This window comes from Chaetodon trifascialis, chromosome 9 (assembly GCF_039877785.1).
Source record: "Chaetodon trifascialis isolate fChaTrf1 chromosome 9, fChaTrf1.hap1, whole genome shotgun sequence".
Classification (NCBI taxonomy): Eukaryota; Metazoa; Chordata; class Actinopteri; order Chaetodontiformes; family Chaetodontidae; genus Chaetodon; species Chaetodon trifascialis.
The window spans coordinates 6,425,651-6,449,885 of NC_092064.1; the positions used below are offsets into that span (position 1 = coordinate 6,425,651).

The 24,235-nt window shown below is 42.1% G+C and overlaps 1 protein-coding gene across 4 annotated transcripts in view; it reads left to right on the plus strand.

Annotated features, from left to right (window-relative positions):
- clcn2c (chloride channel 2c) overlaps window positions 1-22,710 on the plus strand; it is a 143,942-nt gene extending 121,232 nt beyond the window's left edge. For all 4 annotated transcript variants that reach the window (XM_070970241.1, XM_070970243.1, XM_070970242.1 and 1 more), the window contains 4 exons: window positions 7,873-7,911; window positions 9,614-9,718; window positions 14,690-14,776; window positions 18,320-22,710. In XM_070970241.1, coding sequence (XP_070826342.1) covers window positions 7,873-7,911; window positions 9,614-9,718; window positions 14,690-14,776; window positions 18,320-18,514 — 426 coding nt within the window. In that variant the 3' untranslated portion in view covers window positions 18,515-22,710. The remainder of the gene's footprint in view (window positions 1-7,872; window positions 7,912-9,613; window positions 9,719-14,689; window positions 14,777-18,319) is intronic.
- The last annotated feature ends 1,525 nt before the right edge of the window (window positions 22,711-24,235 follow it).

Consider the following 24,235-nt stretch of genomic DNA (forward strand, 5'->3'; position numbering starts at 1 on the left):
AAGACCACAAAGACTGTGTTAAACCGGAGGAACTTTGCTTTGAGGTGAATGACGAAACGCATTTCTTCAACTGTAGTAATGAAAAAGGTTAATCAAAACAAAAGTTTCACACTTTTCTGCCCTCATTACATGGTCTGTCTGTGTTTGAGGCAATGTCTACGCAAGAACACATCACGTTTGCTCTCTGTCACTTAAGAAACTCGTTGATTGTCCTGATCAGTTGCTGCATTAAAGGTCAGGATTTTCAAAACTTTCCAAAGCCGTAACTATTATACCGCAGTTGTCATTTGAGTGGAATTCAAAATGCATAAAGCATCTCATTATTGATTCACCACAGCATGCTGCCTTATTCCAGGGAAGGACGTGTTTTATTAAGCCTATTAGTTTGCAGGTACCATAGAGCTGGGGTTCAGAGACACCTAAGAGCCCTGTGGCGGGTTTCTTGGCACCCCCAACAAAATACAGCCCTATTCACACATGACTAATTTTACATGGTGAATTCTAACAATTGTAAAGGTTATTTGAGCTCTTAATCCTCTAATCCAGCGGTAACAACTGCCCTGCAAGTGACCAAACACCTTTCAACAGACAGAGTTCATCCAGTGATCCATCCTGCTTTTCTGCAACTTTTACTGCCTTCTGTCTGTTAGAAATGGTGTAGGCTGCCGTGGTCAGTCTTAATGAGAGTACATTTAGTCAGAAAGGAAAATGAAATGCAGTGACAGAAAGAGGTGCAGTCGCATATGTAGTATTTAATGAGGATTTCAGAATCCAATCCAAAGTTTAAAAACAGCCCTGTTCACTAATCAGTGTTAATGTAACATTTTAGTTCTCTTCCAAGATACTTACTGGTCTTTGGTCAGTCAGTAAATCTGAGGAAAAACAGATATTTTCTAAGTGTGAATATACCACATATTGAAGGCTGACATGTCTGAAATAGCCATATACTGTGTTAGTGATACTGATATCTGCATCAAACTTTATTGCAGTCACTCATGTGTCACTCATGCCTTCATCCCCTTACCTTACTTTATTAACCTGTACATGAAATATTTTACATTAACACACTGGCAACAAGTGTACCTCCTAAAAACACAATATGAAAGCTCTCGTTACATATTTTCTAACCCTCGGTTACATTTCAGCACTTTTTATCCCTGAGTAAACAGTTACACAATCAAGACCACCCTCTGTAGAAACCTTTAATTTCCTGGGGTGACAGATAAATGTGTGCCTTGAGTTTGTCACTGTGGGCTGCGGTAGCATGCACCGTAAGTCATAGCCATAATTTAGAAATTACTAGCTAAGCTCAGGTGACAAATATGTGAAAGGCTATTAAAGATACCACCCTCTTGATGGTTGTGTGTGAGTTTATGCCCTACCTATACATTTTTATAGCATTCACAATTAATTGGTGGCCACCAGTCAAGTTTGCAATGGCCCCTATCTGCCACTGCTTTGATGATTTAATAAAGTATAGTGATATGTTAAGTGCACCCATGAGGAGCATATTGTATGGTCAGTGCTGAGACAGATGGTTCATTATTAGCTCCAGGAAATTTTGGATGTGTTAAGTGGGCCTGGAAGCATGTTAGTCATTATTGCCTTGCAGTGAACTAATTGGTAATGAACCCCTGTAGCACTTTGTGTGTGTGTGTGTGTGTGTGTGTGTGTGTGTGTGTGTGTGTGTGTGTGTGTGTGTGTGTGTGTGTGTGTGTGTGTGTGTGTGCATTTACAGTACAGTAAGAGTGTGGGCTTGGTTCCCCCGTCAGCAGCAGTTATTAACATTCAGCAGTGTATAAGTGCACGTGGCAGAGTGTGAGGCTGATTGCAGCGTTGCTATGAATCCGTCAAGGCTCTGTGGGCTTGAGCAGGAGTATAGAAAAACCAATTTTTTCCCAAGACTTCTGAGTTACACCCCCGCGGCAGAAGAGAAATCAAGTCATTACTTGCGCCCCCCGCTCCACTCTCACGGTTCTTCTCTGTTACTGTATCTGGATTAATCTCTGCAGAGATGCAGATGTGCTCTTCCTTCATCTTTACCACTTTTCCAAAGCCCTCCTCCCCTTTTTGTGTCTCTGTCATCTGTCCACCTCCCCCCTCCAATCCCTGCGTCTGTGTCCATCCAGAGCTGTGAAATATTGATGGAGGGTAAATGACATCAGTAGTCTGTTTCAGAGAAATGATGCCGCCCAGCCTCCCAGTCTCTCCTGGCTGTTTTTCTCATTATTTTTCCCTCACTCTTGCGTCTTCGTAATGCTTCCATGCTTTATTTATGATGGCTTGTGGGCTTGGCACCTCGCTTCTGCTCCTTTATTTCTTTTTTTTTTTTCTTCTTTTGTTTCCGTAGATCATTGGGGAGTATGTGCCATTCTTTCTTTCTTGGTATATACACTCTTACAGGGGAACACGCAGACACACATGATGCGACAGAGAAAAGACAAGTTGCATTGAAGTGTTTGTAGAGGAAAATGTGTCCTCTTTGCTCATCGCCTTACCAGTCTTATGCTTGTGTATGTGTGTACTGAGCCCTCTCTCTCAGCTTCCGTACCTAAATTTGATTCTGAGAAGCTGTTTTTCTGTTCACACTCCACTGCATCAGTATCACCTACTGTGAGACTGAGAGAAAACAAGACCCAGGGACCAAAACAAGTGAAGAACCCGTTGAATATATAAATATATATTTTAATGAATATGCATACAGTCAGTTGTCCACCTTTGACAGCTATCACAGAAAATGATAAACAAGTTTCGTGGCTGAACAGCGAATCTAAGAGCCAGTTACGACTGTGTGTCTGTGCTGCATTTTGAGCAGAATGTAAAGGAATAAATACATGACTTGAGAGAAATGAGTTGATATTTGCAGTTTTCCGGAGCTGAAAAACACAGGATTGCACAACCTTTTTGTTGTTTATTCCACATTATTGGGAAAAATAGCTGCAGAATTTCTCAATTACCAGTGATGCAGGGAGATAATGAGCTAAGTTGTTGTGACATCTGGAGCCTCCAACTGCCGAAGCCAATTACACACATTTCAGTGTATTTAGCATCCAGCTGCACAAAGCTGCACTACATTCTGCTAGAAATGGCTAATGTGCAGTCGAGGAGGAAGTGCAGTGGCTTTCTTTCATTGTTCAGAATGCAGCTCCAATATGCTGCAGTGTCGTCAGCATAAAAATGGAAGTTGATGTTTTGGATTTTCACCAGCTGGTAGTAAATTTAAACACATTACTTAATCATGGATCGCACCACTCAGGCTAGTTCCTACGATTAGTTGTTACTAAATATTCACACCTGGCAGAACCAACAGATTCAATTTCCATAACATATGATCAAAATGCTGTTTGATAATGATGGAAAAACTGTAAGATTTTAATTCCAATATGAAAAAATATCATCATTTAAGTCAAATTACAAAACATGCCAATTAATTTTTGTCTAAATTACCAAGTTAGGTGAGCAGAATCATAGCAATATTTCTGATTTCAAATATTGCTTGCCTCCTGAAACTTATTTTTGAGAGTTATGTTACAGTTTGTGATGCTACTATGATTCCCTTTTTACATAGTTGATTGGTTTTGATTGGACAGCCGTACAGCAGCGTCCTATCAACTGATTCACACATCACTAAAGTCTTTCAAGCTAAGACCTTGTTAATTTTTAAAGGCACAACCAGATTTATTTAATGTATTTGTTTAAGTTGTTAAATCACTAGTTTGAAAATACCGTAGCGTGTAGTTACTAAGAACTTGACATGGACACATGAACTTACTGATGGATTAACAAATAACTGGTACACCTTAATCCAGATGAGATGAACCAAAGGCAACATTTAAAGAAAGAAAGACATCCCTTTATTAGTCATAAGTCACACAGAGTTACAGGGGGGGAACTGCACACGCCATGCATTTGTGAATCCATCCCAGCAAGTCCTTCCTCTGCGGCAGACCAGGAGCGGTGGGCTGCCAGCCGACAGCGGCGCCCGGGGACCCAATTCTCTTTTGTCACCATTGGTCAGGTGGTGATCTAAAAAGGGCGAAGCAAAGCAAATGTGTAGTCCTCAAAGCCAACACAAAAGATCCTGCACTAAAAAATGTACTAAGGGCCTATTTTACTATAGGAAATACCATGCTTACCTCTAAGAGGACAAGTAATGATGGGTTTCAACAACTGGCTAGAAGATTAAAGGTCTCGGTGTTGCAATGATGTGGAACAGATTCCAGTATAGGACACTTTTCCATACAGCAAGAGAAGGGAATTTTGAAATGCGATGTTCATTATGAAAAGCATGTGGGTCAAGTGTGAGCACCGTCAAAGCAGGTTCAATGAAAGCAGGTTTTAAGTTGTAGAACAAAGACACTGGCTCCATTAAACTCGTCCCTCAGGTATCAGCGAGGACGAACATTCAGAGGACAGGATGAAGTTTTCATTTCCTGAATAATTTCAGACAACAGAGAGAGAGAGATACGCAGGAGAGAGTGAACTTATCTGCAGAAGAAGAGTGGTGCATACTGACTGCAATTTGTTTTGAGGGTGAGTTGATTTGTTGCTCAATATTAAATAGTTTCAGGGTGACGAAGGTGTTGCAGGTTTGAGAGTAAAGACTTAGAATATTAAAAAGTTTGGGTTTTTGGTGGTTTGGTGACACTCAATCACTCGTGTTTCTGAGGTGCAGCCAGTGAACAATAAGCGCACACACACTCACAGACTCACACTCTTTATTCTTTAAGTCCTCAAAAAGAAATTTGACTTCTAAAAGTAGGCTAACCAGGTTTCAGGGGTGGCCAGTCCCACCGCAGGCCCCGCTGAGGACACGCCACTGGCCGCTATCACAGCATGGTGGACCTTTAAGATGAACTACCCACCATTTCACAACTTTCCTCAAAGCTGTTGCAACAACACCATTATTGCTCACAACTCTGTAATTTGGACAAAGTCATTAATGATGTTATTTCACAATCGTGTTAAAGTTTCTGTAATCTAATCAGACGCACAGATACGGCAGTAATAACATTTTAAGGCAATGAGCAAAGTGAACATCAGCGGCAAGGAAATCAGCAGCTAATTGCCTGCACATTAGTGATAAATAATTATTGTTGCAATGTTTCCCCATTGCACCATTCAGTGTGTGGTACAGGCAGCAGTTAGAGAAACAACAGACATTACTATATTTAGCACGAGAGATAAACTTGATAGAGTCTCTGTCATCCGTTCATCCAGTGAAACGGCTATGCAGAGGATAGAGTGTCAGGTCCTAATGATAATGATGCTGATGTCAACTTCAGGGAGTCCGCCTATGTCTAAACAGGCGCCGCAGAGCATCTCAGCCTCATCAGTAATAGTTAGTCAATAATATTCTGTTCGTGCTGAGAGCATCTTTATTTAATGACATTTTTTCACAATTCACTTGTCATAAAGTGACGTAGTGGTGTTATTCCTGTAATACCAGCCGACCAGTTCATGAGTTGGACTCACATCAATTCAGGCTTTACATTACAGGACCATTCGAGTTGAAATGAGTTGTCCCAGCAGCATGTTACAGTGGAGAAGAGGAATTAAGAACAAACAGTCCACAAAGAGGCCCCTGCAGTACCTTCTTGAGTAACCAGAACGTTGCTTTTGAGTTGTTGTTTTTTTTTTTTCAGAAGCCATTTTTAAATACTTTGTTCAGCACAGGTAAAACTCTGTTCGGCCACGTTGACGGAGCCTGTGCAGAAATACGCAGCTTTGATTTATAGACGAAGACTGAAACAAGCCTTTGGAGTCCCTGCTGTCATCTGCACTTGTGAATGCTATCCAAGAAGAAATCCCACTTTGTTGATGAAAGTTCTGTTCACTTCCAGTAAATTAGGGTGGCAGCAGAATTTGCAGAGATATAGCTCAAAACCTGGCAACAAAAAAAGGAAACTTTCTTCATTGCTAAAATATCACTAGGGGTCATTGACAAAATATTTTTTTTGTGATTTGAATGAACTGATCCTTTGACTCAGAGGCAGATTTTGCATTTAGATTAGAAGAGAAAGACGCTAAACCTTCAGCAGGTGTACTGAAAGCCTTACCACCTCTCCTTCTATCTTCTGTAGGCTGAATAAAGAGTAGAGTTGTGCAGGGGAGTCAGAATTTCCACAATCAAAGAGCTGTGTGTATGATACAGCAGTCTGTGGTGGTAGATTGTGTATGTTCCCTGCTGACCTAGTCTTGGATGGTTGCCACTGATTGGGTGATCGGGTCACTGGATGGAGGCAAAGATGGATCGCTGCCGGAGGAAGGAGGGAGGAAGGAGGGAGGGCGGGAAGAACAACGGACCTTTCTAATCTTTGTCTGGTCACAGAAACAGCATAGCAAGCAATACAGCTTCATCAGCCTATTGTCAGCACTCTGGAGTCTCTCTGCCTATCACATGCCTCTGCACGCGCACACACACACACGCACACACACACATACACACACATACACACACATACACACACACACACACACGGTCGTTCAAGTCTCATTTGAATATGCCCACACAGTTCCTCTGATTTCACTGTCAGTAGCATGCAGTCTGACAAAGTTTACTCTCCAACTTCCTGTACACACAAACACGTGCACACACACACGCACACACTTCTGCCTAACTCGTGCATCCAGAAGCAGAGATTTGCTCTCTTAATAGAGCAGCTAATCTCTCTGAAAATACCTATTTTGCATGCACAGTCCAACCTTTCTCTGTCTCAAAAAAAACTCCTCCTCCTGCGCACACACACACACACACACACACACACACACACACACACACACACACACACACACTCCAAAGTGATTTTATCTCCTGCTTTTCTTTAGTTTACATTTTACCCCTGGAACAACAGTGTGTCGTGGCGACATTCAGAGTGCCCTTGTGACAGGCAGAATGAGCAGTGAGGCAGCAGAGATGAAGTGCTGTACGTGTGTGTTTGTTTTATTTCGTCTCATCAACTCCAGGCACGTCTGGCCTCTGCTTGCATACAGCTACAGTAGGGCACCTCTTCCTATGCCGCGGCAACAGTTGCTAGGGTTACCGATAGGTCGGCCACCACAGCAATGACGATAAATGAGCTCAGGGCTTCCATCGGCCCCTGGGTCACACTCTTTCTGTTTTTCTCTCTCTGTCTCTAACACACACACATGTTCTTCTGCATTCAACACTGAGGAGGTAAATACCTGTGCACAAGCACATGACTAAACACTTTGAAATCGTATTTCACAGCCCATAACACACACACACACACACACACACACACACACACACACACACACACAGCTGCTTATACACCCTGCGGTAATGCTCACACACACTCAGCTGTGTGCTTCCATCACCCAGCGTTCTCAGCACTTCTCCGCAGCTCAGGGTTGCTAGTTTGACTCCAGCTTCTCAAACGGTGTCGGCAGCCTGTCAGTTACGAGCCGTGAGCTCTGAGTGCGCCGCAGATCCATCATTATAATGATCATCTGCTCTGACATCTCATACATCACATCCCCCGCACTCATTAAATGTGCTGCAGTCGCTCCTTTAGTCACTCATTCCATTTCTGTCCATCTGTCTCAAGACGGCAGCGCTGTATAACACTTATGATGTGCTGCATGGGTGATTATGTGTTTTCAATATGTCGTTTTACCTTCTGTGCACAGATGTAGTGTTGGGGGCGCACTTGAAAAGTACAAATAAATGTTTATTGAGATAATAACCAACTGGACAACATTGTTTATCTACCATTTGTTTACTGTTCCATCACCGCTCGTGTATTTGTGTAACACGTGTTTGGTCTCGTCACTTGACTGTGTTTAATGTGAATACAGAATAGCTTTGTGTTGTGTGCTGACTGCTCTCCTGTTGCTTCTTGTCTACAGGATGATGGAGATGTGGAGGACGACATGACTATTAGAGAGGTAAGACAGCCAGACAGACACACAACAGGTACACACACACTTGTTGTGTCAGGTTTTTGCAGGTTTTTCAGTAATAGGCTTTCGTTCTTTAAAGAGGCACTACTTTGGGAGGACTACTCAGCCAGTGAAAACAGCTGGATAATGTCTTCTCTGGCCCTGAAAAAATAACCCCCTGATGTCATAGTGATGTCATCTAGGTTATCTCAGCTTGGGCTGGGAAACTATAAATTTATAACAGAATGCCTGCGTTGCAAAGTGAATGCATTGAAGTGTTGTCCAGGCAGCGAGACAAAGGACTCAGTCGAGTTGCATTTTGGGACATGTAGGATCCAGTGTTTGAATCAGGCTTAATCCATGTTAGGACTAAAAGTCAGTATATCATGGCTGTTGCTGTTTCTATCTTGACCATTTTTTGCCCCTTATTTATTTATTTGTTTATTTAATCAGTCTAAATGATGTTTCCAACACAACAACAAAATTGTGGTGCCAACAGTGTATCTTTTTTATTTTTTAAGTATTTGAAGGATAAGGCTGGTGTTATTCTGTATTCCTCTGACTGTAAACAATTTGACACCAAAACCAACAGTTCGTCAGTCTCTCTGTATGCTTTCTAACTTCCTTGCACCATCTGTTGCACTCAGCCCTGACTCCATTAGTTCTTACTGAGTACATAAAGCAGCTCACAAATATGTAGTTTTATTTGAATTAAGTCTCCATAGTTAAAACAAGTCATCACTATAGTTTGGAACAAATGTTACTCAAATAATAGTAAATTAGGTTTTTGTTGAGGACTATTTTCAGCAGCTGATTAATTCACATTTGGTGCTCTAGCGAGTACCTCCAGCAGCAGGACAGTCTACATGAGATGCTGGTTTCGGCTGACTATCAGAGAAACATAGAATGCGACTTGGCTTACCACGTTGGATTCTTGGTATCATCACATTCATTCATATTTATCAGTCTGCGAAAACCTGTGTTTGCCTAACTTGAATCTCAGCTTCCACCTGATTACATCACACCATGACAGACCTGGATTTTCAGATTCCTCAATATCTCCAGACGGGCCGATTACCCTGGAGTCTTATATTTTTGGATATGACATCATTCATAATTCATCCATCAACAGCACCTCTCATTTCCTCTCTGTCAGCCTCATATTCCTCATGCTTTCTCCCTCCATGCCCTCTTTTGTCTCTCAGAATCACTCATCGTTCACCGCTCATACGTCTGCCGTGTCATTGCTTCTCGCTACATCTCCCTTCCTTGTTCTCAGTTCACCTTCCTCACTGTCCGTCATTGTGGGTCTCGTGTGATTTATAGTCATTCAGTGCGGCGCCCGGTCCATTGACTGTCTATCAGAGGGAGGTGATTTTTCAGGAGGTGGTATGGGATGATTTGATGCCTTTGCCTTCTGATTAGTGACTGACACCAGACATAAAGACATTGTCTGTTAACAGCATCCATTATGTTCACTGTCACTCCAAATTTTATAGTCCGTCGGTCAGAAAGATAAATGTTTAGTCAGCAAAGCCAGGCTGTGACACTGGGAGTCAACAAGTGGATACATTACAGTTTATCTGATTACTTCTTTATTAGTTGATCAAATCGGCACTGTCCACAAAGGCACTTCTCTTTTGTTGATGTGATGAGTTGATGTTTGTCTCTCATCCCCGAACTCTCTCCTCCTCTGTGTGTTTTGCAGATTGCAGAGTGGGAGGAGATGCAGCTTGATGAGCAGGTCAACTTCAACAACTGCAAGATCGACCCCGCCCCGTTCCAGCTGGTGGAGCGCACATCGCTGCATAAGGTTTGATTTTAAATACAGCTGTTCAAGCTCTGTGTGTCCCGAATGCTTGGTGGGTGTCTTTAGTTAGGTCTGTGTTTTAGTTTATCCACACTGATAAAAGAAGCTAAATACCTCTGAATTCAGAGTGATTCCTGGGGCACAACAGTGGCTTCAATTATGGGAACAAGTGTGTCAGTACTTGTTCCTTGCTTTAGGAAAACCAGGTTTATTTGTATAGCATCTCTCAACAACAAGAAAATTCCTCTGCATAAGATGTATAAAGGTATGAAGTCAAAATTTCAAAGAAACACAAGCTGATATAAAATGATGAATATAATACCAAAATAAAAGATTAAGCTAAAACTGAATAAAACATAAAGCAGGAGTGCAGAGCAGTGCAAGGTGTGCATGTGTGTGCATGTAAATGTTATTTAGTTAGTGATAAGCACAGAAGTTTTAAGCCTTGATTGAAACAAACTGACTGCTGGAGCAAAATCTCCAATCTTCAGGGAGTTTTTGACCCTGTGATGCACCGGAAGCCAACTGGAGTGATGTGCTCCACTCTCTTGGTTTTCTGTATCAGCTGCAGCTCAACTTTTTAGAAAGACTTGTAATCACACCACTGCAGTAGTTGATCCTACTAAAGATCAAAACATGCACACATTTCTAAATCCTAATTTGTTCAGCGCACTCAGTGATTGTATGTATGTAAATCTGTGTGCCATCTGCATGATTATGCTCAGGTGTTTTGTTGTTTTCCATGATCTGAGTGGGTGCATGTGTGTAGATTGTTAGGCCCAAAAATGGAGCCTTGGGGAACACCCCATTATTTTTATCACTTAAATGTGTAATTACTGATCTACACAAGTAGGTGCCTATCCTTCAAATAGTGATGTGATGTGATTACAATTATACACTGAAAATCAACAGTCAAATCATTTTAAGCTATGCTATAAGTTGTGTTTTTATACATGGTTCAAACCCCATAGTCACACTTGAAAAAACAAGTGAAGAACCTTTTTGTAGACATTTTCAATCTATTGGGACATACAGTGTTTATCACACACTTGGACCCCAGACAGAGACAGAGGTTTCAGTTACATTATACAAACATCATTTTCATGTGACCCATTACATATTAATATAACTCTCCATGAAAGTTCTGCAGTTCTGGAGTCCTGTGGGTGGAGGAGCGGATGGTTAAAGGTTAACAAAAGATACTGTGTGCTGGGAAAGCTGTCAAAAAGCCTTCTATTAAACTAAACACTTAAGGTGACCTAGGTATTGGGGTGAGGCCATCAGAAGCACTTGGGAATTGAACTGCCACCAGTTGCAATACTCTGAGTACTCCTGCTGTGTGTCGAGACATTGAAGGAGCGGGCAAACAACTGAAAAGAACACACACGACGTCGAACCGGCTTTCCCCCACTGAGTGAAGGAGAGAGTGAAAGTGCACCGTGAAGAAAGGAGCTTTAGCTCTTTTAGAGCTCATGTTGATTTTTTTTTTTTTCACTGCAGCACAGTCGCACACCCTGAAAAAGCTCTGTCTCCAGCACACAGACGCGCACACACAGACACACACACACACACACACACACACACACACACACACACACACACACACCTCAATGTTGAAACCACTACCACCACTGCTTCTGGCTTGCCATCTGCTGTGGCAGCACCTAATGCTGTCCATTCATAATGCTACCTCTCTCTCTCTCTCTCTCTCTCTTTCTCTCTCTCTCTCTCTCTCTCTCTCTCTTTCTCCCTCTCTCTCTCTCTCTCTCCCTCTCTGGGCTTTGTGTGAATATTCTTTAAACATTTAAGAGAGGGATCCTGCACCAATCCATCTCACTCCCCTCCCTCTGCTGCATACTGCCAAAAGCCAATACCACGCACAATCTCCTTCAGCATATTAAACACTGCCCGCTGCCACTGCCGCTGCTGTATGCAGGCATATGTTGGTGTGTGTGTGCCTGTGTGTGTGTGTGAGAGAGAGAGAGAGTGAAGTTATTCTCTCTACATCTTTCCCTGCTCTCACGCTCGGTCTCTCTGGATATAACTCCCATTTATCCCATGCTGTTTACTGGTGTTGTTTTCTGTGCGCTCTCTTGTAATGGACAAATCTGTTTCTTGGAATATTTATATGAGAATGTGTTTCTGCAGTCAGTTCATACTTTCATCATTTTGTAGATTTTCATCAAATAAAAGAATAGCTTTATTATGTACAAAATAAATATCATTAAAATATAAAAATAAGATACAAATTACAAGTGACAAATAAGTGACAAATTACAGAACAGCTTCAGTGCTCCTTGTCTTAGATTGTCCAAGATCACTCATTTGGTGGTCAGATCATGGTGGTGAAATCCAAAGTCTCCCATACTGTAGGTGTTCAGCTGGGTTGATCTGGTGACTGTGGTGTCTACAGAATATGACTTGTGTCATTTTTATACTCAACAGAACACTCTGTGCCCTGCTTTTGGTGTTTGATTTGATTTTCAAATTTAATGAGTTTTTGTCTCATTTACCTCGTGTAGGAACCATCCAGCCATGCAGGTACAGTTGAGTTGATGCGCACAGATTTTGTGAGATATCCATCCGTAAGGTTTCTCTCTGTACCCAAATACAATCAAAGGGACTGCAGTTTAGTTTGTTGTAATTTTGCTGAGCTGACCCTTTAAAGGTGCAACAGTATGAGTTTTAAATTTCATTATATAAGCTAGCAAACCAATTCAATAAATATAATTACCACAATCATGCAGTATTGGAGAATATTTGTAGCCTCTGGTTCTGGCAGTGATTCTCTAAATTAACAACATATTTCCAATAATACTGTTCTTTTGTGCCAAAGGTTTTCACTTTATGATTGGCGAGGACAGACACCATGTATGGTCCAATAATGTGGTGCATTTGGGGTCTGCTGGTCTAGCTCATATTTATTTAGAGTCTCTAATGTCTCACATTACCCTGCTGATGATCAGTTGATTCTTTAATGCTATTTGCAGCACTTTTAATCAGTGAATTACACTTTAAATAGATGTGAATGGGCTGTATTGGAGGTGAACTGACTCTGTCCCCAGAGAGGCCACTACATCCTCCCGTGGGGAAACTCTTTGACAGATTACATTACAACTGGCCCCGGCCGAAAAACACTTAACAATCTTTTTCTTGGCACAGCTTCCGTTTGCTTGGCACAGTGGGATCAATTTCAGATGTCCCAAATGCCCATTCTGGCTAAGCAGAAAGTCCCATTAAACACTAAATGGGTCTAGAACAAAAAGTCCAGTTGGCGTCAGTCCTGCAACCTTTCTGATCCGCCGCTGAAGTTTTTGACCTCTCGCTCGTTTTGCTTTTAGCTCCACGCAGCCCCAATCCTCATGGTAACTCTAGTAGTGGAGATAAGATTAAATGAAACTTTAATGATCCCTGTGGGGAAACTGAGTCATTGCATCAGCAAATACAGATCTAATAGGGCAGAGACTATAAATAGAGCAAAACGGGGTCATAGACATGTAAAACCTAACAATGCAGAAACCGAAAGTAGAAATGTAAGAATAAAGACATACAGTATATGACGCTAATGGCACATAATGACAACCCCAGTATTCACAGAACACTGTTCTTTTTGTCATGTGGACTGCATGGAAATGAGTCATATTGTTTTGTTTAAAATGGCCAATAAATGAATCACAAATGCACCTACAAAAAAGATTCAATTAAAACGATTGCCACTCCTTGTCTTTAAGTATGATATTGAACACCAGTGCACCGTCAGTATAGGCTGGCTCAAAAGGTTATTTAGCAGGGAACATTTGGGGATTCACCACTTTAACTTAACTAATGTAAATGATGAAGTTAACTTCAACACTATTAGTACAAATTGGTCTTGACGTCCCTTTTATACCCGAGACACAGCACGCTTTAACGTCTTTAACCTGCATTTGACCTCATTCATGAGACAGCTGTCACAGGTTAATGTGTGGTCAACACATTAGTAAAGACTCAAGTCTGCAGGTAGAGTTCCACACACATCTCTGCAAAATATAACATATGATAACATAGCATTACAATGTTGTACAGTTTATCAGCCAGCTAGTTTAAAGCTAGATAGTCACGGCGCCGGCGTCACTGCCTCCGCTGTGGCTCCTCTGTTGAGGAGCTCCCTTGTGTACCAAATGTAACTGCTAATGAAGGCTGGAGCACTGTGCCGTGTTCACGGCGCCCTCTGAAAACAGTCACTGAGAGCAGCGTTGTTACTGTCAGTACATGTTAGCTCCAGTGTACAGTCAATCCAGTATACCAGCACACCTACATTAAATGAAAAGCCCATCGCCGGTAGAGATGCCAGTTCAACAGAGCTGAGCAGCATTTGACTTGCAATCAGTCAGAAAGAGGGACCTGAGGAAAGACATTCACCCATTCAGATCGTCTCTTTACTTCTTATTGTGCTCCTTGTCTTTGTGTTTGGGTTCCTATTCTGTTAATCCTGTTCTATATTTCACTATGATTACAGTATGTGGTGTTTTCCCACTAACTCAGGTCACCTAACTGATAAGATATTGCCTTCAGCACTTTTTCCAGATGTTAACTATGATGTGACACATCAGTGTCTGATTGGCTGTTGAGCCTCTAGATACTGTGTGTTATTGTCCTGATGCACAACTTGTGCTTGAAACATGGCTCCTCATTACCCCACAGTCAGCTTATTTATCTAGTCTTTTCCCTCCTCTTGCTTTAATCAGATCATACTGAACATAGCTTCAGCGATTTCTTCTCAGATTACACAGGTTTCCACAACCTTAAGCTGAACGTGTGATCAGTTGAATGAATCCACTGTGACTCAAGTTGTCAGTGTTGGCTAATTGAAGTCAGTGGTGCATTTCCCTAATTTTCTCCTTAAAGCAGAACCTGGAACAGTGTTGTCTCTAGTTTATACTGTTTTTAGTGTTTTACTGATTGTTTCCAACCACCTCTGCTGTTCTCCTGCAGACTCACACCATCTTCTCCCTGCTGGGCCTCGACCATGCCTACGTCACCAGCATCGGACGCCTCATAGGGGTGGTTTCCCTAAAAGAGGTAAGAGTCTTTTTAGGGTGTTTCTTTAGCATTTACACATAGTTATTGTGCATATTTTATCACTCATTCCATCCCTCTTAAACCTAAACTCACATACCAATTTTCTTTCAATTTGTTTGACGCCAAGCTTCATGTGAAAAGTCATGACTGTCATCATTTACACAGGCAGCATATTCACTGCTTTCTTAACTGTAAAATCACTGTCAATACCATCAGGAGTGCTGTCACCGTTCTGTACACACACACAAAGACATTTCAGTCAACTTTAATGATTCCGCCTCCCTCTGCCTGTTATGTACTGTGACAGACAAAAGGCTGCTTAATATTGCTGTCTTTCTCTATTGTCTCTCTGTCTGTTCTCTGCCTCCCTCCCTCTTTTTCCATCTCGGCTGCCTCGCAAACAGCTGAAAACCCCTCACTCTCTGTGAATTGGCCAGGAAGTGGTGAGAGGATTGTTGCTAAGTGCAGCGCTGCTTGCCTGTCCCTGACATTTAGGCTTTTTTGTTCTGCGTTCCACCAGCAGACAAAAACCCAGCCAAGGCAGATAAAGCCCAGCCTCTCCCAGTCTGCCTGTCTGTCACACAGACACGCTGTTATATCACAGCCTCGCTGGGCCGTATGGAAGAGGAGAATCACAGGGATGTGTGTGTGCGTGTGTGTGATTATAGCGCATTATTTCCACCCTACGGCATGCACACACACTATTCTTTTCAGGGCTGCCACAGCAGCTGTAGCACCCAAATCCTTCACCTTATCAGCCAAATAACAAACTTGGCCTGGCCAAACAGAAAGCTCAGTAATACTCTCTCACACAGAGATCAGAGAGGGAGGGGATGAAAGAGGCCGTAGAGAGTCGCAGCAAACTGTCACGGCTCCAATGGGTTTCTTTCAAATGTATGTACAATTAGGTTTTAGAGGTCATATAAACCCAGTGTGTTCTGATTATCAAAAACACAAGATGGCCATGTTTTCTTTTTTACTAAATAAAACTGGAAGTCATTTTTACAAATCACACTTGGCTCTGTGGACCAAAACAGGGAGCACCTCATGCCTTCACATAGAGACAGAAGGAGGAGGTTGGGATGTCGTTTGCTAAATGAACACTTCATGTTGTAATGGAGAGTGATGTGTACATATCCTTCAAGTTATACATAAATAATCAATTCATACGCCCTTTTGTGTTTTCATTGATATGATGCAGGGATGTTCACGGCATTTCACTGTCAGCCAGGCATCTGATTCTGACCTCCTAACTGCAGTCACCTAATGGAGGAACTACTTAACCCAATCCATGTTGATCGGATATTTTAAAGCAAGGGTTTGCATGGTGGCGATTTTAGGATTCACTGTGTGTAGACTTGTCTAAATGTAAGGGGTATGTGTGCAGTGGTAAGGGGAGTGGGACAGCACAGGGCAGGGTGCCAGAAAATGTCTCTTATTTTCCAAATCCCAATGTTGACAAGTTGACAGGTAAAAACTAGTAAGAAAGGCAGACGCTCAAATACGGGCTAGTTCTTTGAAATCTAGCTAAAAGTAGTGAACGAACAGTTGAGATAGTTAAAGTGTAAATGGCTGAAATAGAAAGCTAGAGTTCATGGTTAAACAGCTGAAAGGAATAGCTAACACTGGTAGACTCAGAACCATGTCTTTATTTTCCCAAAAATTGGTACCAAGTCACATAGTTCTTTTCAGGAAATGGTCAAGAAATTATTTGAAATTAACAGATAAAAATGAAGCGTTACTGTTTGTTTTAGTCAGTGGTTCTATATCCCAATGAAACAAAATAAAAACACAAAGATAATCATGTGTTTGTTTGAGAGTTTCCTCTTAAAGGACTTCAGACATCAGGAAGTCCTGCAAAACCATTTTTAGACAACCCCCCAAAAAGTCACCGTCTGTTGTCCCGACTGTCTTTTTCTCTATCTTTGAATCCTGATAACATCGTAACAGTCTGGGCTAACATGAACCACATGCTGCTGATCCACAGCACAGACATGCTTTCAGGCAGTAGCTGGTGTCATTTTACCAAAAATATTTGCCCTGTCAGTCTCAGCCATATTGATTTCCTCTTATGAATGGTCAGTTTTTAAGAACATTTCTAAAGGCAGGCTGTGGCAGAAGCAGGTCTGACCCTGTGGTTTTTGATGCGTGCAGGTGGCGAGGGGAGCTGCACAGATTCAGAAATGTGCAGTCATGTCCACCTCTTTCCTCTGCTCTTATTCTGTGAAATGATTCAGCAAACAGCAGCAAAAGTCACACTGACCCCCCTTTCCAGCGCACGCTAAACTCTGACCGTGAGCTTCATTTCATTCTGGAAAAGAGATTTCAGCTCAAATAGAAGTGGCTTGTGTGCCTGAGCATCAGATTGCAAACTACTGACATGATGTTGCACTGTAGAGCAAGGCCAGGACAGCGCCGGGGTTAGCAGTTCTATTTCCACTGGGGCCACCCATGCCAGAACTGTATGCCGCACAGCATAACAAGGGACTGTGGGACAAAAAGAGCCTCACTTTATTTTTTCTTAAAACAAAAATACTCCCTACCAATTCTAAGCTGATCTTGATTGTATAATATATACATGTAGTATACTAGATGGCCAGTTTTTTAGTGCTCGTGATACAAAATGCAATGTTCAATCGAAATGAAACAGCTCCAAAGAGGAAAACAAAGAATACGTATTAGAAACCTTAAGAAAGACATTTAGATGTCTCTCTGTTCAGTTTAAATGCTGCTGCCATTCTGAAGTTGCAGCTATTGTAGAATTTGCTGTCGGTCTAAAATGGTTAAGCATGTTCATTATTTTTGCACACTAACTGCTAAAACATCATACTATGCCAAATAGTATGTAGTATAGATTAGGGACCCATTTCAATTCTTTGTAGGAGTGTCAGCATCTCAAAAATGAGATAAAATAAACCAGTTTGCTGTACTGGAATCGGGAAAATGTCACATTCTATTAAGTTTTGGTAATAAGATGATAATGGGATTTTTCATCCATGAAGCATCCGGTTGGAAAGCTGCTGATAGAGTTTTGTGTCCCATTGAAAGTTTCTATGTCCAGCATTTTGGACACTCTGGGAGTCCATTTGTCCAAATTTGGACAACTTCTATTGATACTATTAAAAAAAAGATGTATCAGAAAGCAGTGCACTTGAAAGTAAGACTTCTGCCATCAGAAATGATCCTATAGGGCTAAATGACAGAAGAAGTCTACAGATTGAGGCTTATCTCAGCATGTTGAACAATTCATTTCCATCTGCATTGACAGGTGTATGGAAAACTGATGGATTTTATATTTATTCATATAACGCTGTGTTGGGTTTTCACAACATATGGATTGGTTTTCGTCTCCAATGCACCCAAGAAATGTGAGCAAGTATCTTTCAAAGGCTGCTGACAAGCATGTCTATGTCCCCAGTGGAGGCCAAACAGAACTGTGTTAAAAGTTGTGGTTAAAGCATAAAAATCACACTTAGATTCATCGTTGCTACGTGCCTGGATGCTCTTTGTGCCTTCCTCTCTAACCTCTCTCTCTCCATCCAGCTTCGCAAGGCCATCGAGGGCTCCGTGACAGTGAAAGGGGTGAAGGTGCGTCCTCCTCTGGCCAGCTTCCGGGACAGCGGCACCAGCAGCAGCGAGAACGAAGCCACTGAGCTTCACAAGCTGTGGGACCGCCACAAGAGCATGTCGCTGCCCCGCGAACACACCCCCTCCGAGTCTGATGAGAAATCCCAGTGAGGGAAAGCAGAGGAGGAGGAAGAAGAAGACGAGCAGGTGGAGGAAGAGGAGGAGGAGGAGGAGGCATTGAGATCTTAAATCCCCCAAAGCCACAAACATGCAAAAATCCTCAGGGCTTAGGATCAATATTTAATTCTGGGAAGAGTTCTACTGCTACGCAAGCCTCTTCATATCTCCTCATTTCTCTCCTCATCTACTCCTCTTTCTCTCCTCCATCCACTTCGCTTCATGGACCCACCAGTGCTCTCCCCAGGGGTCTTGCACTAACCAAGCCAGACACTCCACGGCAGAGTGGAACACAGCTCCACCTGTGCCCTGCTCTCCATTCACCCTCGGGAACCCACAGCAGAGAGAATGTGGATTGGGAGGGGGGGAAGACGTTGTTGGTGGAATCCAACACAGGACTGGGAATGGGTTGAAATCTTACAAAAAGGGATTTTTTTTTGTGTATCTTTAGAGTCGGGATCAAAGTTTCAAGGGTTAGATTTTGGAATGCGTCTTCCACTTGAGTCGAGAAATTCAGCATTGGTGACAAGGAAGAATAATGTATGCCTGTACTGTAAGTGTGAGCGTATGAAACGAGAAAACGTGAGCGTGAATGAGGAGGAAGGTAGCAAACGATTATGTCTCGTACGATTTTTTTTATTGCCTTTAGAACATATTTCACTCTTTGTTTTCCAGCTTGAATTATTGTATTTCCAACTGATCAGGAGGTCTGGGATTAACTGGAATTTGTCATCGCACCCACTGACATGCGCTGGACTAAGGGGACAGATGCCTTAGTTTTCTGTTTTTTCTTGCTTCCATTATTCCTCTTTTCCTCGGTCTTCTCATCTCTTGACTGCGAGTCTTAATGGTCAGGTTGAGAGTTCAGTCTATGCAAGCAGACATGCAGTGCAGGCAGCGATGGAAGCACCTGTAGCCCTTTTCATAACCTGCACTCCTCTCATGCTATATCTACGGCCTTACATCACACAGACACACAGAAACACACGCAAACAAGACAGCGGCGATGCACTCCGAGACTCGAGCTTTTCTGCTTATCTAAATATAGCTCTTAATAACCGCTCCAGAGAAGGTTGGCGGATGGAGAGGGCAGGAAGCGAGGGAGAGGCGAAGAACAGGGAGCGAATGGATGGCTGAAAGAATGAACACATCATTACCTAACCAGCTGCTCTGGGCCCTCTCATCAATCTGCCTTTGATTTCCACGTTAGCTGTCCTCTGTTCCTATCAGACACAGTGCGCCCCCCACACACACACAACCACCGGCTATATGATGTAATGGTCCATGGCTGAGGCAGACGCTGTTGTCAACATATACGGCACCAGGTGACAACATGTGAGCAGCTTGATTAATGCACAACAGTAGCTTGAATGGACTGAAGCAGGATCCGGTGAGATTAAGCAATAGAAAAACACTAAAGGAGAAGCGCATCTGACAGAGGTGGAGTTGGACCATAGAAAACTGGCCAGTGTAAGTCAAAGTGATGTTAGATATCACTGCAGCTCCTCACCCAGCGTGGCTCATTGATAAAACCTGGAACTTTAATCCATTAATGCCATTAATGTTTTAATGACAGCATGATTTCTGATTCAGCAAGCAGTCTGACATGATGGATAACGTATACATACTGTGTATTTAATAATTCATGTGGGCCATAATGCTTGAGGCTTCTCAGCGCGCTCTCTGCTCCTCGACTGGAAAACATTGATTTCTTTTCCCTCTGCTCCATCCCTCCCCTCCATCTTTTCCACTTCCATATCTTACTTATGTGGGCTACTGACCCCAAATAAGTCCAGTAAGACACACTCCTTTTCCTTTTTCTTTTCATCTTTTTTTAATTTTATTTTTTTGAAAATGGATTTCCACTACTATCTACAGAATGAGCTCTACTGTCTGGATGCCTTAAAAACGCATTCATAACCCTTCATAGTGGTTTTCAGCCTTTGATCTACGGCATGGATTTATTTTTGGTGGTGTCTTGTCTTGCCGCACACCACCGAAAGTAAAAGAGACAGTGAAATAGCATGGCTTTGCATGACGGAGTGCATGTGAGATTTGTTTTATATGATCCAAATGTACCAAAAACAAAAGCTTGACAGAAATGAATACGGGACAAGTGAATGATGTCGTGTCCTCATATGTTTGCCATCTCGTGCCTGTATGTTATGTGTCTTTACAGTATCTTATTTTATACTTCTCGTGTCACATTGTTTCACTTTGATTGGCACCTTCCATTCATCCAATGAGCTTTATTCATTGCCTGTTTTTGAACTGGGGGATGGGGTCTTTGGGTTAGCAAAGTTATGCATACAGATTAATATATTTAACATCATTCCTGTAATATAAAATCATAATTTAATGTCTTAACCAATCTTAAATTGTTGACTGTTCTCTTTTTGAAAGAGATTTTGGGGGCTTGTTTTATGATATTTGTATGTTGTTTTTTCACATTTGATGATTTTACAATTTGATTTTAATGCATAATCCTTTTTTTTTTTAAATCTTTTGACATGCTGTCTGATATTTCTACTTTGTAAGACATTTATTTGTAAAGCGCAAATAACACTAACAGGGCGAAGGCTCGCGGTGGCTGCCTGATAGGAAAGCAAAAAATACATGTGATTGTGAAGCCAAGGGAAGTTAATGTTGACGGGACCAGCGTGGGGTCTGTTGGTGACATGTTCATTCCACAAGTGCCTGCATCAACTCTTCTTTATCAATAAGCAATCGATACCCAAGTGTTTTTTTAGTCATACGCATGTAGACAAGGCACTTTTCACACACACACACACACACACATACACAAATATGTAAGCGGGGTGGATGATGTGTCAGCGCGGTGTGCAATTATCACCATGGCAACCTGTCGTCGTCACAACCCCCCTATCTGCTTGCCCCAGGGACTGACTGAGATCCACTCATCTGATTTGGTTCTGTTCATTTGTTTGTGCTTTTCATCGATTTTCATTATTCTGCCTTCTGCCAGAGCAGTCGCCTCCACAGACATTTCAGAATCTCTCATCTCATTTGCTATCAGACAGATATAGACCGAGGTAGATGCATATTTATTAGTCTGTATTAATCAAAGTAGAAGTTGTAAAATTTCTTGTTTCTCATTCTTTTTATGAATGATCTACTTGTAGGTAATCGATTTGTGCAATAACGGTCGTTCATCTCACTTTGTAACCCAGTTTTAATTGATGACATGAATGCAAGATAACCTTATTTTTGTAAAGAAACCTGAAAAGTGTAAAAAGATGTATGTATATGAGGAGAACCGACGCTCACACAGGAGCTTGTGTGTGATAAAGTGATGTTTGAATGGTGGCTTAAGGGGGAAGGTTTCCCATAAGCCTCAATAAAAGCTATCAGAGTCTCACTAGAATCAGCATTAAGATGTTCAACGACACTGTTTGCACCTTTTTAGGTGTTTAGCCTTGTTCATGAAGAGAAATAGCTTTGACTTCTCAGTTTTAGTTTGGGAAACCTTCCCTGTGTGGTCTCAAAAGGCTCTGTGGTGAATCCTGCTGCATGGACTGTAGCTGGCCCTCTCATACAAGCCCCCCCACCTCCCCCCTTAAGCACTGGCGCTGAGTCAGTTTTATCATGCTCCTCTCTATCCTCTCCTTTAGTCTGAGGAGCTTTGATAAGACCAGATCCTCACATCAGCTGCTGAGGGTTATCTTTTATCCACTCCTTAGGGCTCTTAGGGACTGTACATTGTACATACTGGAGGCCTCCACTACCCCGAGGGCCAAACCAGACAGAGCTGAACAAAATCCAGAGCTATTTTTCACATGGAAAAATGAAACATTGTTTTGTATATCAGGGATGAATAAATGAGATTTTAACAAACGAGTGTTTCGTTGAAGATGACTGTTTTGTATCTCTGAGGACTTGTGTTGTTCTGCAGCTGGGATTCTTTCCTCTCTGTCCTCCTCTTTCCCTTCAGTAACAGCTGGGTAGCACCTGGAGTGTTGTTTTTGTGCTCCGCTGATACTTCCAGTGGGGAAGCAAACACAGTAATGCCACAATAATGTTCAAATTAGTTCATTTTCCTCTCAAATCTTTTTAAAACAGAGGAAGTCAAAAGCTTTATACATTTGTTTGTAGCCCTGCGTTTTGGTCGGATGAGAGGTCCTGCATAAAGACACCACTGCAATGTCCATATTTATACCCTGTAATTATGCCCCAATCCAGCTCACTGAATAAGGAATAACGCATTTAATGTGTATTTATTACTATACATTTCAGATCTGTCAAATCTTATTTCTTTGACTGGTCAAGACTTTTTTTTTTAACAGAAAATGCACAAAAACACAGCTTTTGTTCTGACAATCAAATTGGGCTGAAACAGACAAGAATATATTATCCACATCAACTTCAAAAATGTTGATTGGAGCATGTGGACGGTGTTTAGCACGTCTACTGTCTATCTAATGGTGACATGAGGTTCAAAAAGAGACTTTTGATGAAATAAATGTATATCAGCCATCAGCTGGCAACAAATGTACAGGCTTAGATACAAAAGCAGACACTAATTCAGTTTAGTGAGACTCTCAGTCTTTCTGAGCAGTGCTCTGTAAAGTGAGCCCAGGTTGCTGTGTACCAAAAGAGCTCTACACTGATTTAGCATTGCAGTCCTGGAACATTGTCGGACTAAGAACGGTTTCTAAAAAGGAACAAAACTGATGCAGTTTTTATTGCATACTTTCATCCTTTAAATCCTGCCGCCAACCCACAATGCAACTCAACCATTAAAATCAGTGGGGATCCCCATCCTGAACTCCAAATATCTTCCAATGGCAGGTCAGCACCTTGCATGGCAGCTCCACCACTACAGGTACGTGAATGCATCAATGAAAAGGGAATAATGAGGGAAGCAATGTGCCACAAATTCTAATCTATTAAGAGGGTCCAGCTATGAATGAGGACACAGAGAGTACCTCCAGCCTCAGGGTTTTGTGCACCTCTGAAAGAGTCAGTTAGACTACCTCGTGGTGCAATTTGGGTCCTCCAGCATGTGAGCCTTTATGTTTTATACAGCTGTTAAAGTGATATTAAAATGAAAAATCCCACAATATTGAAGTTATTCAAGTCAGTTTCATTAACACAGCTCTAAACTCAACTCAACTGCTTTCCCATTGGGAGTGTTAACTGCAACAGTTCGCTCTGTGATGAACTGCAACCACAACGCTTCTCTCTCCATCTCAACGTGGTGATCAGATGTGTTTGTTTCTCTCTGAGTGTTTTTCTGTCCTCTCCTTCTGGTGCATCCGCATTCACAGCACACACACACACACACACACACACACACATTCTGTTGTTTTGCTGTGTATGAACGGGAAGAGAGCATCTGGACTGTAATGGGTGGAGAGTGCAATGGTAAAAGCTTAATGAGCTAAATGAGTTCATTCGTTAAGTAGGCTGCAGCTCCGTCCCTCAGTGAGTTTCAGGTGGGAGCACGAGCTTCTCCAGAGACAGGATGAGCTGTGCCTGCACGTGTGCGTCTGTGCCGTTCAGATCACTTAACACTTCTGTGAAGCTTCTGTTGTGGTTCGTACCTATAATCCACTCTAATCCCTAACTGCCAGTTAAAAGCAGTAGTGATGTGACACTTGGAATCCTTTGCACAAGCAGGTTATGAACATGTGTGTGAGGGCCTAGTAAAGTGTGTGCTCCAAGTCCTCCAAGACTGAGACAGAAAAGTCTAGG